We start from the raw sequence: 13,392 nt of genomic DNA on the forward strand, positions 1-13,392 counted from the left end.
GAATCATTATGGCAGGTTTGAAATAATATCGATTTTACATAGGGAAATAGATGTTTCTACGCATAAGCAAACGGGCTGAAAAACATCGGGCTGAAAGTTGCGATTACCATATCAGACATATGCCAAACCTAGACAAAATAGAAACTATTCCATATGTTATGGCTTAACTACCTACATTCAAGGTCACGTATTCATACCATGACGAGCATACCATGGAATAGCTACCACCTTTCAAACTTCTCGTTTTAACCTTATCAATGACATAATGTATTTCAGAACAGTTCTCAGTTTTAGACACTAGTTTTAAACACACTAAGCCTTTGTGCCATTTGTAAGGATAGTTCGTTTTTTATGTTGCACATGTTGTTATAGTCCTATTACATTTGTAATATTTTTTTCAAAAGCTTTGATAAAGCCATTCAATGTCTGTTTCAATGTGTCTTTGACACTTCATATACTGTCATTGCTTAGACACGATGACTGTTTTGAGCGCACGAACCTATCAATGGCAACTTCGGCATTATTCGGCTACACTCGGCTCCTCTGTTTCGTAACGCTCAACCGAACATACACGTGGTATTTTGGTATGAAGGACGCAGAAGATTCACATAACTGGCTCGAATAGTCCTTCTATAACAGGGAAAACAGTTTACACAACGACAATCAGTGGAAGCATGAGAAACATGCAGTGATATCGTTTTCACACAAGTTATCTTATGTTTGAAGAATGCATATTGCCGATTTCGCGGCAGGATCCATAGGAGGTACGTAACCTATTGCGATCTCGAGGCTGTATAGCGTTATTTAAAAACAACGTAGGCTAATATTAATGTTGGTTGTCCGAACCCTGAATAACAAGTTCATGGAAAATATAATTCATAGAAATTATATGTGCGTCGTCAATAATATTTGGAGGTTCATTCGTTATAGAAGTGTGTGACCCCACTCATTTTGGGGGCTTTTGAGGTTATACCGTAGCAGCCTAGGCCTCTGCGTATATAGATAGTCTATATATATAATAGTCTATATAATTGTACAGGATAATGTTGCCTGGAAACCCGACTTAGAATTGCATTGAAATCTCTGTCGGGCAGAAATCTGCATTTGAATCAGGAACGTTTCCTTTCACGACCTCTATAACCCAGAATGTTTAATAAAATTATATTTGAAGGTACTTTACCTTTTGTCCATGTTCATGCTGTTGGTTCTTTTGGCGGTAGGAATGTGAGACAATATGTACACAGAGAAGTATAATTACATACACTTTTCAAAGCACTGGTAGTGCTTTCAGATTTATATGACCTGAAGCATGCGCACAATACGAAAATACATGTATACGATGAGATGCATGCATACTTGCAGGCTCGTGCGCGTGATTACATGGTTCGGTGTATGCTTCAGGTGATAGAAATCTGAACACACTACCAGCGCTTTGAAAAGTTGATGTAATTATACTTTCCTGTGCATATATTGTCTTAAATTCCTATCGCCAAAAGAACGAACTGCATAGACAACCACTAAAGTGGTTAAAATATAGTAAAGTGAGTTAAAATATAATTGTATCCAACATTCTGGCTTGTACAGGTCGTGAGAGGAAACTTGCCTGATTCAAACCCAGTTTTTTTCCCCAACATTGAATTCAATACAGTTCAATTCAGGAATGTCCAGAAGGCCTCAAAACCCAAATCCTAATCCTTTTCTAAACATAGTAACATCTTTGGCAGTCTATCCTCCTTGATTAACCAGGCCACCTCATGCACCTACTGTATGTTACTTTGTGTCAAATATGTTTTTAACAGTATTACAAAGTATCAACTTAATGTTGTGTGGCAGTCAAAATTGTTATGCCATCCCAATGTTAGGATGTTGTAAACAAGGACCCGCATGACAGACTGATACTGCTCTCATACATGTATTTAGTCGTCTTAGCAGCTCCTTCATTTACATTTGGTGATAGAAATGTGGTCATGTTACCACAGTAACACCTGGAGTTTGCTTAATTAAGATGGTTAGCTAACACAGATGTCATCATTCACCAATCAAGCTAGCTATAATAACATTGTAATAACAATGTCACCTAGTCTGCTGTGTGTGTGGTCTTCATCATTTCCATTCCTCTGTCTAAACACAGGGGCATGTGGTGTTGCTGTGGGCTATCCTCTTGATACAGTAAAGGTAACTGTTTTGATGTTAATGTGTTTTATTGAAGTGGAGACAAACCATACCAGTCAAAAGTTTGGACACACCTAGCCATTCAAGGGTTTTTCTTTATTTTTACTATTTTCTACATTGTAGAATAATAGTGAAGACATCAAAACTATGAAATTACACATATGGAATCATGTAGTAACCAAAAAGTGTTAAACAAATAAAAATATATTTTAGATTCTTCAAAGTAGCCACCCTTTGCCTTGATGAAAGCTTTGCACGCTCTTGGCATTCTCTCAACCAGCTTTCTGAAGAATGATTTTTCAACATTCTTGAATGAGTTCCCACATATGCTGAGCACTTGTTGGCTGCTTTTCCTTCAGTCAGACTAAAGGACAGATTTCCACCGGTCTAATGTCCATTGCTCGTGTTTCTTGGCCCAAGCAAGTCTCTTCTTATTATTGGTGTCCTTTAGTAGTGGTTTCTTCGCAGCAATTGGGCCATTTAAGCCCTGATTCACACAGTCTCCTCTGAACAGTTGATGTTGAGATGTGTCTGTTACTTGAACTCTGTGAAGCATTTATTTGGGCTGCAATCTGAGGTGCAGTTAACTCTAATTAACTTATCCTCTGCAGTAGAGGTAACTCTGGGTCTTCCTTTCCTGTAGTGGTCCTCATGAAAGCCAGTTTCATCATAGCGCTTGATGGTTTTTGCGACTGCACTTGAAGAAACTTTAAAAGTTCTTAAAATGTTCTTTATTGACTGACCTTCATGTCTTAAAGTAATGATGGGCTGTCGTTTCACTTTGCTTATTTCAGCTGTTCTTGCCATAATATGGACTTGATCTTTTTACCAAATTGGGCTATTTTCTGTAATTGAAATGTTAATTGTTATTTGAATTGCATTCCAGGTGACTACCTCATGAAGCTGGTTGAGAGAATGTCAAGAGTGTGCAAAGCTGTCATCAAGGCAAAGGGTGGCTACTTTGAAGAATCTCAAATATAACATATATTTTTGATTTGTTTAACACTTTTTGGTTACTACGTGATTCCATATGTGTTATTTCATAGTTTTGATGTCTTCACTATTATTCTGCAATGTAGAAAATAGTAAAAAATTAAGAAAAACCCTTGAATGAGTAGGTGTGTCCAAACTTTTGACTGATACTGTACATACCTAAAGATGCTGCCATGAGCCTTATTCTGGTGATGACATAACTCCTGCCAGGCTGAACTCTTCCTGACGTTGACAGGTGAGGATACAAACTCAGAAGCAGTTCACTGGAATTTGGCATTGCTTCATAACAACGTTATCTAAAGAAGGGGTGAGTGTCAATCTTTTCCGTCATAAAGCAGTCCTAATCAGTTGGTTCATCAGTCACCTTATCTTATTGTCTAAACTGAGAAGCACACTGACCCACCCTCCTCTCTCTCCTGTACCTCCAGGTCCATGGCTTCTTCAAAGGGATGTCCCTGCCTGTTACCACGGTTTCCATGACTTCCTCTGTGGTGTTTGGGATGTACAGGAACTGCCGTCAGTGTCTCAGTCAGCTGAGGGGAGGACCAGGAACCCCAAACACCAAACTAGAAATCTTCCTCTCCGGCCTGGCCGGCGGTGTGGCTACGGTGAGGAGTTTTATTTCTGAGGATATATATTCTTTTGTTGTTGTTTTCCAGAATGAACTTTCACAGGATTTGTGATTGTAGGACCATTGTATTTACTTTCTAAGGGAGGACAATGTCATATTATCCAAACTTGGACCTTATTGTTCACCCTGCTACCATCTAGAAGGCGGAGACAGTACAGGTGCATCAAAGCTGGGACCGAGAGACTGAAAAACAGCTTCTATCTCTAGGCCAGCAGACTGTTAAATTGTCACCACTAGCCGGCCTCCGCCCATTACCTTGCCTTGTACTTAGTCACTTTTAGAAGCCGGCTACCACCCGGTACTCTACCCTGCACCTTAGAGACTGCTGCCCTATGTACATAGTCATTGAACACTGGTCACTTTAATAATGTTTACATACTGTTCTATCCACTTCAAATGTATATACTGTATTCTAGTCAAGGCTCATCCAATGTAGCTACTGCTGTACACACCTTTTCTATTCATATACTGTCCATACTGTCTGTACACACCATCATATACATATATATTAATATTCTGGACTCTGACATTGCTCGTTCTGATATTTCTTAATTTCTTGAGGGAATTATGTGTAATGTTTTGTACTGTTAGGTATTACTGCACTGTTGGCGCTAGAAACATAAGCATTTTGTTGCACCTGCGATAACATCTGCAAAATATGTGTACTCGACCAATAACATTTTATTTGATTTATTGACATTATTTGGCTTTAAAATATGGTAGTCCTGTTACAGTGTAATTATTGAGTAACTGCCAACCTGTATGTGAATTCACTGACTGTCCCGTTTCCTTATTCTGGTCTCTCAGGTGACAGTGATGTCACCAGGCGACATCGTGAAAGTCAGGCTGCAGTGTCAGACAGAGTCCATGCGAGCCAGAAAAGGGGCCAACTTGCCCAAACCCAAGTACCGCGGCCCCGTCCACTGTCTCCTGACCATCGTCAGAGAGGAGGGGGTACTGGGGCTCTACAGGGGAGCTCTGCCTCTCATGCTGAGAGACGGACCGTCCTACGCCACCTACTTCCTGACTTACAGCACACTCTGTGAGTGGTTCACCCCGACTGGAAAGAAGGGACCAGGTGGGTGAGATTCTATTTGGTCCATAGCTTACCTTTTGACCCTCCAGCGGGTTTTCTATTGGTCTAAAGTGTGGGCTTCAGTCCTCAACAGGATACAACGTTGGTCTCTTATGAATGTGTTCTACTCTACAAATGGTTAAAGTAATTATTGTTGTAGTTCATAGATAGAGCATTTAACCCTAATCCCTATCTCTTGTGATTCTCAGAGTGGACAGGGGTGATGCTGGCTGGCGGGGTGGCTGGTATGACCGGCTGGACAGTGGGTACGCCCATGGACGTGATTAAGGCCCGCCTCCAGATGGACGGAGCCAGGGATATCAAGAGATACAAGGGCTTTGTCCACTGCATCACAGAGACAGTCAGGGTAGAGGGGTCAGGGGTGTTCTTTAGGAGCTTGGGTATCAACTGTCTACGTGCCTTCCCTGTCAACATGGTGGTGTTCGCGACCTATGAACTCCTGGTCGGCTTCCTCAGAACACAGCCTGATGCTATAGAGCCCCCCAAACTAGAGTTTGAGTAGACACTGGTAGTGCTGAGCGATTAACCAAAATGTTGGTTATTTTTTGTTTTTTAAACAACTAATAGACCAATTAGTTAAATTATTTTCATTCCATTTCATTCGTTTTTTCGCACAGTTTCTCTAGAGATAAGTCAGATCCGGCCTGAACTGTGAAATGTACAGTAGTAGGGAGTTGAAATTTCCAATAGTTTAGAGCATAAAACGTGGTAATTAACTACAATGACCAAAATCCATTGCGCAGATGACTTGGAATGAAATAATAAATTCATAAAATAAAACAAATATAATATACACAACAACTGAAATATTTTATGAAAGTAATGTGAATAAATGATGGTTAATAAGTGATAAGCAGTAATGGGAAGTCACTACCATCATGGGACTTTGATTAATTGTTTTATTCTGTGTTACATTATTCAACCCACATAATGCATAGTGCATTTAATGTTTAAAAAAAATAATAATTAAAACTGTAATTATTTTGTAATAATCTAACGGAAACCGAACCGACCTCAAAAAGCATAAATCGCTCGGCACTAGACACTGGACTTGAGAGACTAATGTACCTCTCTCTCTTGATTGTACTCCTCTCTCCTCTCTCTTGATTGCACTCTCTCACACTCCCGGTTCGTCTGTCTGACCGTCTGTCTGACCGTCTGACCTATCTGTCTGACTGTCGGTCTCTATCTGTCTGTGTTTTTCTGACCTGCCTGTGTCTGTCTGTGCTTGTCTGTCTGATTTTGAACCATTTGATTGTCTGTCTGTCTGCCTGTCTTCTCCCTCTCTCTTTTGGGTCAGTAGAGGGGTTAGATCAGTGGTCACCGATCGGTCAATTGTGACCGACTGATCGATCTCCAAGGCATCTCTAGTCGATCTTCAAATATTTCTGTAAAAAAACAACTCTAAAGCATTGCGTTACTTTTTTTTTTGTATTCCTCTTGTGCAGTTGGCGGTAGGTGCACCTGATTCAGCTGCCCTGCGTGCTGGGTAGCCGAAGTGTTCACATTTTGAACCGTTTCATGTGTCTGAAAGGACAAACTCTGCCTTCCCCACGGGCCCGGAGAGCAAATCAAGTGCACTATAGGTCTACCGCTGACCAATCGGATGGCTCAGATGACCGTGTCTGCAGTAACGTAGCAGGAATAAAAGGAAGCTACAGCAAAGTTGTGAGATTTAAAAACGTTTAAAACCATGACTAGATAGAGACTGTCTACGAATACAGCAAAGAGATGCTGTTTTAATGAGTGAGTTTAACTTCTTACTCAGCACATACTGTTGAAGTAGGACGTTTACATACACTTAGTTTGGAGTCATTAAAACTCATTTGTCAACCACTCCACACATTTCTTGTAATCAAACTATAGTTTTGGCAAGTCGGTTAGGACATCTACTTTGTGCATGACACAAGTAATTTTTCCAACAATTGTTTACAGACATATTATTTCACTTATTATTCACTGTATCACAATTCCAGTGGGTCAGAAGTTTACAGAAGCCAACACTAAGTTGACTGTCCCTTTAAACAGCTTGGAAAATTCCAGAAAATGATGTAATGGCTTTAGAAGCTTCTGATTCAATTGGAGGTGTACCTGTGGATCTATTTCAAGGCCTACCTTTAAACTCTGTGCATCTTTGCTTGACATCATGGGAAAATCAAAAGAAATCAGCCAAGACCTCAGAAAAACCTCCATAAGTCTGGTTCATCCTTGGGAGCAATTTCCATACGCCTGAAGGTACCACGTTCATCTGTACAAACAATAGTACGCAAGTATAAACACCATTGGACCACTCGGCCGCCATACCGCTCAAGAAGGAGATGCGTTCTGTCTCCTAGAGATGAACAAACTTTGGTGCAAAAAGTGCAAATCAATCCCAGAACAACAGCAAAGGACCGTGTGAAGATGCTGGAGGACACGGGTACAAAAGTATCTATTTCCACAGTAAAAGCGAGTCCTATATCGACATAACCTGAAAGGCCGCTCAGCAAGGAAGAAGCCACTGCTCCAAAACCGCCATAAAAAAGCCAGACTACAGTTTGCAACTGCACATGGGGACAAGGATTGTACTTTTTGGAGAAATGTCCTCTGGTCTGATGAAACTAAAATAGAACTGTTTGGCCATAATGACCATCGTTATGTTTGGAGGATAAAGGGGGAGGCTTGCAAGCCGAAGAACACCATCCCAACTGATGCACGGGGGTGGTAGCATCATGTTGTGGGGGTGCTTTGCTGCAGGAGGGACTGGTGCACTTCACAAAATAGATGGCATCATGGGGCAGGAAATAGATGGCATCATGAGGTAGGAAAATTATGTAGATATATTGAAGCAACATCTCAAGACATCAATCAGGAAGTTAAAGCTTGGTCACAAATGGGTCTTCCAAATGGACAATGACTCCAAGCATACTTCCAAAGCTGTGGCAAAATGTATTTAAGACAACAAAGTCAAGGTATTGGAGTGGGCATCACAGAGCCCTGACCTCAAACCTATCAAAAATTTGTGGGCAGAACTGAACAATCGTGTGTGAGAAAGGAGGCCTACAAACCTGACTCAGTTAAAGCAGCTCTGTCTCTGAGGAATGTGCCAAAATTCACCCAATTTATTTTGGGAAGCTTGTGGAAGGCTACCCGAAATGTTTGACCCAAGTTAAACAATTCCATGGCATTGCTACCAAATACTAATTGAGTGTATGTAAACTTCTGACCCACTGGGAATGTGATGAAAGAAATAAAAGCTGAAATAAATCATTCTCTCTACTATTATTCTGACATTTCACATTCTTAAAATGAAGTGGTGATCCTAACTGACCTAAGGAAAGGATTTTTACTAGGATTAAATGTCAGGAATTGTGACAAACTGAGTTGAAATGTATTTGGCTAAGGTGTATGTACACTTCTGACTTCAACTGTAAATCGTACTTGCACTTGTGCTACAACAAGCACTGCAGCTGCAATGAATGAGTAGGAAAGTGTATCGATAGGCTTATGTTGTTGTTATTAGCAGCGTCGGTCTTTTCAATATCAAGGAATGTTTCACTTTCTCTGGTCATAGGAGTAACAACATGAATTTCTATATGAGACAGAAATAATCAAATCAAACTTTTTTTGCCACATGCGCCGAATACAACAAGTGTAGACTTTACCGTGAAACACTTACTTACAAGCCCTTAACCAACAGTGCAGTTCAAGAAGAAGAAAATATTTACCAAGTAGGCTAAAATAAAAAGTAATAATAAAAAGTAACACAAAAAGAATAACAATAAAGAGTCTGTATACATGGTGCACCGGTACCGAGTCAGTGTGCAGGGGTACCGGCTAGTTGAGGTAATCTGTACATGTAGGTGGGGGCGAAGTGAGGTAACAAACAAACAGCGAGTAGAAGCAGTGTACAAGAGGAGGAGGGGAGGCGGGTGGGGGTGGTGTCAATGTAAATTGTCCGGTGGCAATTTTTCTGAATTGTTAAGCAGTCTAATGGCTTGGGGGTAGAAGTTGTTGCAGAGCCTTTTGGTCCTAGACTTGGCGCTCCGGTACCGCTTGCCTTGCGGTAGCAGAGGAAACAGTCTATATGACTGGAGTCTCTGACAATTTTATGGGCTTTCCTCTGACACCACCTTTATATACAGTGGGGAAAACAAGTATTTGACACACTGCCGATTTTGCAGTTTTTCCTATTTACAAAGCATGTAGAGGTCTGTATTTTTTATCATGGGTACACTTCAACTGTGAGAGACGGAATCTAAAACAAAAATCCAGAAAATCACATTGTATGATTTTTAAGTAATTAATTTGCATTTTATTGCATGACATAAGTATTTGATACATCAGAAAAGCAGAACTTAATATTTGGTACAGAAACCTTTGTTTGCAATTACAGAGATCATACGTTTCCTGTAGTTCTTGACCAGGTTTGCACACACTGCAGCAGGGATTTTGGCCCACTCCTCCATACAGACCTTCTCCAGATCCTTCAGGTTTCGGGGCTGTCGCTGGGCAATACGGACTTTCAGCTCCCTCCAAAGATGTTCTATTGGGTTCAGGTCTGGAGACTGGCTAGGCCACTCCAGGACCTTGAGATGCTTCTTACGGAGCCACTCCTTAGTTGCCCTGGCTGTGTGTTTCGGGTCGTTGTCATGCTGGAAGACCCAGCCACGACCCATCTTCAATGCTCTTACTGAGGGAAGGAGGTTGTTGGTCAAGATCTCGCGATACATGGCCCCATCCATCCTCCCTTCAATACGGTGCAGTCGTCCTGTCCCCTTTGCAGAAAAGCATCCCCAAAGAATGATGTTTCCACCTCCATGCTTCACGGTTGGGATGGTGCTCTTGGGGTTGTACTCATCCTTCTTCTTCCTCCAAACACGGCGAGTGGAGTTTAGACCAAAAAGCTCTATTTTTGTCTCATCAGACCACATGACCTTCTCCCATTCCTCCTCTGGATCATCCAGATGGTCATTGGCAAACTTCAGACGGACCTGGACATGCGCTGGCTTGAGCAGGGGTACCTTGCGTGCGCTGCAGGATTTTAATCCATGACGGCGTAGTGTGTTACTAATGTTTTTCTTTGAGACTGTGGTCCCAGCTCTCTTCAGGTCATTGACCAGGTCCTGCCGTGTAGTTCTGGGCTGATCCCTCACCTTCCTCATGATCATTGATTCCCCACGAGGTGAGATCTTGCATGGAGCCCCAGACCGACGGTGATAGACCGTCATCTTGAACTTCTTCCATTTTCTAATAATTGCGCCAACAGTTGTTGCCTTCTCACCAAGCTGCTTGCCTATTGTCCTGTTGCCCATCCCAGCCTTGTGCAGGTCTACAATTTTAACCCTGATGTCCTTACACAGCTCTCCGGTCCTGGCCATTGTGGAGAGGTTGGAGTCTGTTTGATTGAGTGTGTGGACAGGTGTCTTTTATACAGGTAATGAGTTCAAACAGGTGCAGTTAATACAGGTAATGAGTGGAGAACAGGAGGGCTTCTCAAAGAAAAACTAACAGGTCTGTGAGAGCCGGAATTCTTACTGGTTGGTAGGTTATCAAATACTTATGTCATGCAATAAAATGCAAATTAATTACTTAAAAATCATACAATGTGATTTTCTGGATTTTTGTTTTAGATTCCGTCTCTCACAGTTGAAGTGTACCTATGATAAAAATTACAGACCTCTACATGCTTTGTAAGTAGGAAAACCTGCAAAATCGGCAGTGTATCAAATACTTGTTCTCCCCACTGTAGGTCCTGGATGGCAGAAAGCTTGGCCCCAGTGATGTACTGGGCCGTTTGCACTACACTCTGTAGCGCCTTACGCTCAGATGCTGAGCGGTTGCCATACCAGGCGGTGATGCTACCGGTCAGGATGCTCTCGATGGTGCAGCTGTAGAAACCTTTGAGGATCTGGGGGCCCATACCAAATCTTTTCAGTCTCCTGAGGGGGAATAGGTTTTGTCATGCCCTCTTCATGACTGTCTTGGTATGTTTGGACCATGATAGTTCGTTGGTGATGTGGACACCAAGGAACTTGAAACTCTCGACTCGCTCCACTACAGCCCCTTCGATTTTAATGGGGGCTTGTTCGGTCCACCTTTTCCTGTAGTCCACGATCAGCTACAGGTCTTGCTCACATTGAGGGAGAGGTTGTTGTTCTGGCACCACACTGCCAGTTCTCTGACCTCCTCCCTATAGGCCGTCTCATCATTGTCGGTGATCAGGCCTACCACTGTTGTGTCATAAGCAAACTTAATGATGGTGTTGGAGTCGTGTTTGGCCACCCAGTCGTGGATGAACAGGGAATACAGGAGGGGACTAAGTACACCCTCCTGAGGGGCCCCAGTGGTAAGGATCAGCGTGGCAGACGTGTTGTTGCCTACTCTTATCACCTGGGGGCGGCCCGTCAGGAAGTCCAGGATCCAGTTGCAGAGGGAGGAGTTTAGTCCCAGGGTCCTTAGCTTAGTGATGAGCATTGAGGGCACTGTGGTGTTGAAAGCTGAGCTGTAGCCGATGAACAGCATCCTCACATAGGTGTTCCTTTTGTTCAGGTGGGAAGGGCGGTGTGGAGTTCAATTGAGATTGCGTCATCTGTGGATCTGTTGGGGCGGTGTGCGAATTGGAGTGGGTCTAGGGTGTCCGGATGCTGTTGATGTGAGCCATGACCAGCCTTTCAAAGCACTTCATGGCTACCGAAGTGAGTGCCATGGGGCGATAATAATTTAGGCAGGTTACCTTCGCTTCCTTGGGCACAGAGACTATGGTGGTCTGCTTGAAACATGTAGGGATTACAGACTTGGTCAGGAGAGGTTGGAAATGTCAGTGAAGACCCTTTACAGTTGGTCCGCGCATGTTTTGAGTACACATCCTAGTAATCCGTCTAGCCGGTTTAAAGGTTTTGTTCACATCGGCTACCGAGAGCGTTATCACACAGTGGTCCAGAACAGCTGGTGCTTTCGTGCATGCTTCAGTGTTGCTTGCCTCGAAGCGAGCATAAAAGGCATTTAGCTCATCTGGTAGGCTCGCGTCACTAGGCAGCTCGCATCTGGGTTTCCCTTTGTAGTCCATAATAGTTTCCAAGCCCTGCCACATCTGACGAATGTGATTTAATTTTTAACATTGTATTGACGCTTTGATGGTTTGTCTGAGGGCAGAGCGGGATTTCTTATAAGCGTCCGGATTAGTCTCCCACTCCTTGAAAGCGACAGCTCTAGCCTTTAGCTCGATGTGGATGTTGCCTGTAATCCATGGCTTCTGGTTGGGATATGTTCGTACAGTCACTGTGCACGACGTCATCAATGCACTTATTCATGAAGCCGATGACTGAGGTGGTGTATTCCTCAATGCCATTGGATGAATCCCGGAACATATTGCAGTCTGTGCTAGCAAAACCGTCCTGTAGTGTAGCATCTGCGTCATCTGACCACTTCCGTATTGAGTGAGTCACTGGTACTTCCTGCTTTAGTTTTTGCTTGTAAGCCGGAATCAGGAGGATAGAATTGTGGTCAGATTCGCCAAATGGATGGCAGGGGAGAGCTTTGTATGCATCTCTGTGTGTGGAGTAAAGGTGGTCTAGGATATTTTTCCCCCTGGTTCGACATGTGACATGCTGGTAAAAAATTATGTAAAACTGATTTCAGTTTGCCTGCATTAAAGTCCCTGGCCACTAGGAGCGCCGCTTCTGGGTGAGCATTTTCTTCTTTGCTTATGGCCTTATAGTTGGTTGAGAGCTTTCTTAGTGGCAGCTTCACTTTGTGGTGGTAAATAGATGGCTACGAATAATATAGATGAGAACTCTCTTGGTAGATATTGTGGTCTACAGCTTATCATAAGGTACTCTACCTCAGGCGAGCAATAGCTCGAGACTTCTTTAATATTAGGCATCGCGCACCAGCTGTTATTGACTAAAAGACACACACACCCACCCCTCGTCTCACCAGAGGTAGCGTCTCTGTTCTGCATGGAAAATCCCGCCAGCTCTATATTGTCCGTTTCTTTGTTCAGCCACGTCTCGGTGAAACATAAAATTTTACAGTTTTTAATGTCCCGTTGGTAGGATAAGCTTAATAGTATGTCATCTATTTTATTTTCTAATGATTGCACATTAGCAAGGAGAATGGAAAGCATTGGGAGTTTACTCGTTCGCCTCCGGCTTCTCAGAAGGATCCCCAATCTGGTTCCCCTTTTCCGGCGTCTTTTCTTCACGCAAAAGGCGTGGATCTGGGCCTGTTCCAGTGATAGCAGGAAATCCTTCTCATCGGACTCGTTAAAGGAAAAAGTTTATTTCCGTGGTGAGTTATCGCTTTTCTGATGTCCAGAAGTTGTTTTTGGTCATAAGAGATGGTAGCAGCAACATTATGTACACAATAAGTTTAAAAAAATAAGTTACACAAACGCAAAAAAAATTGCACAATTGGTTGGGAGAATGTAAAACGTCAGCCATGTTCTTCGGCGCCATCTTTATGTTTAAATAATGCAGTGCGACTCGAGTTTCGCCATCAGCTGGAAGATGGTGTCCCT

General features: G+C 42.7%; 1 protein-coding gene across 1 annotated transcript; it reads left to right on the forward strand.

Moving 5' to 3' along the window:
- Window positions 1-538: 538 nt before the first annotated feature.
- Window positions 539-6,731, forward strand: slc25a47a (solute carrier family 25 member 47a). Its single transcript, XM_071412851.1, has 6 exons — window positions 539-764; window positions 2,132-2,175; window positions 3,401-3,472; window positions 3,594-3,773; window positions 4,604-4,874; window positions 5,081-6,731. Exons 1-6 carry the CDS (start codon window positions 728-730, stop codon window positions 5,392-5,394), a joined length of 918 nt encoding a protein of 305 aa, XP_071268952.1. The 5' UTR covers window positions 539-727; the 3' UTR covers window positions 5,395-6,731.
- Window positions 6,732-13,392: the final 6,661 nt, after the last annotated feature.

Source organism: Salvelinus alpinus, chromosome 8 (assembly GCF_045679555.1).
Source record: "Salvelinus alpinus chromosome 8, SLU_Salpinus.1, whole genome shotgun sequence".
Classification (NCBI taxonomy): domain Eukaryota; kingdom Metazoa; phylum Chordata; class Actinopteri; order Salmoniformes; family Salmonidae; genus Salvelinus; species Salvelinus alpinus.

Excerpts from the sequence above, each read along its gene's own strand:
- slc25a47a (XM_071412851.1), top strand. The coding sequence starts at position 728 with ATGCATATTGCCGATTTCGCGGCAGGATCCATAGGAG. Across the intron at positions 2,176-3,400 it reads ATCCTCTTGATACAGTAAAG|GTGAGGATACAAACTCAGAA; the intron begins GTAACTGTTTTG and ends TGACGTTGACAG. Across the intron at positions 3,473-3,593 it reads CAACGTTATCTAAAGAAGGG|GTCCATGGCTTCTTCAAAGG; the intron begins GTGAGTGTCAAT and ends CTGTACCTCCAG.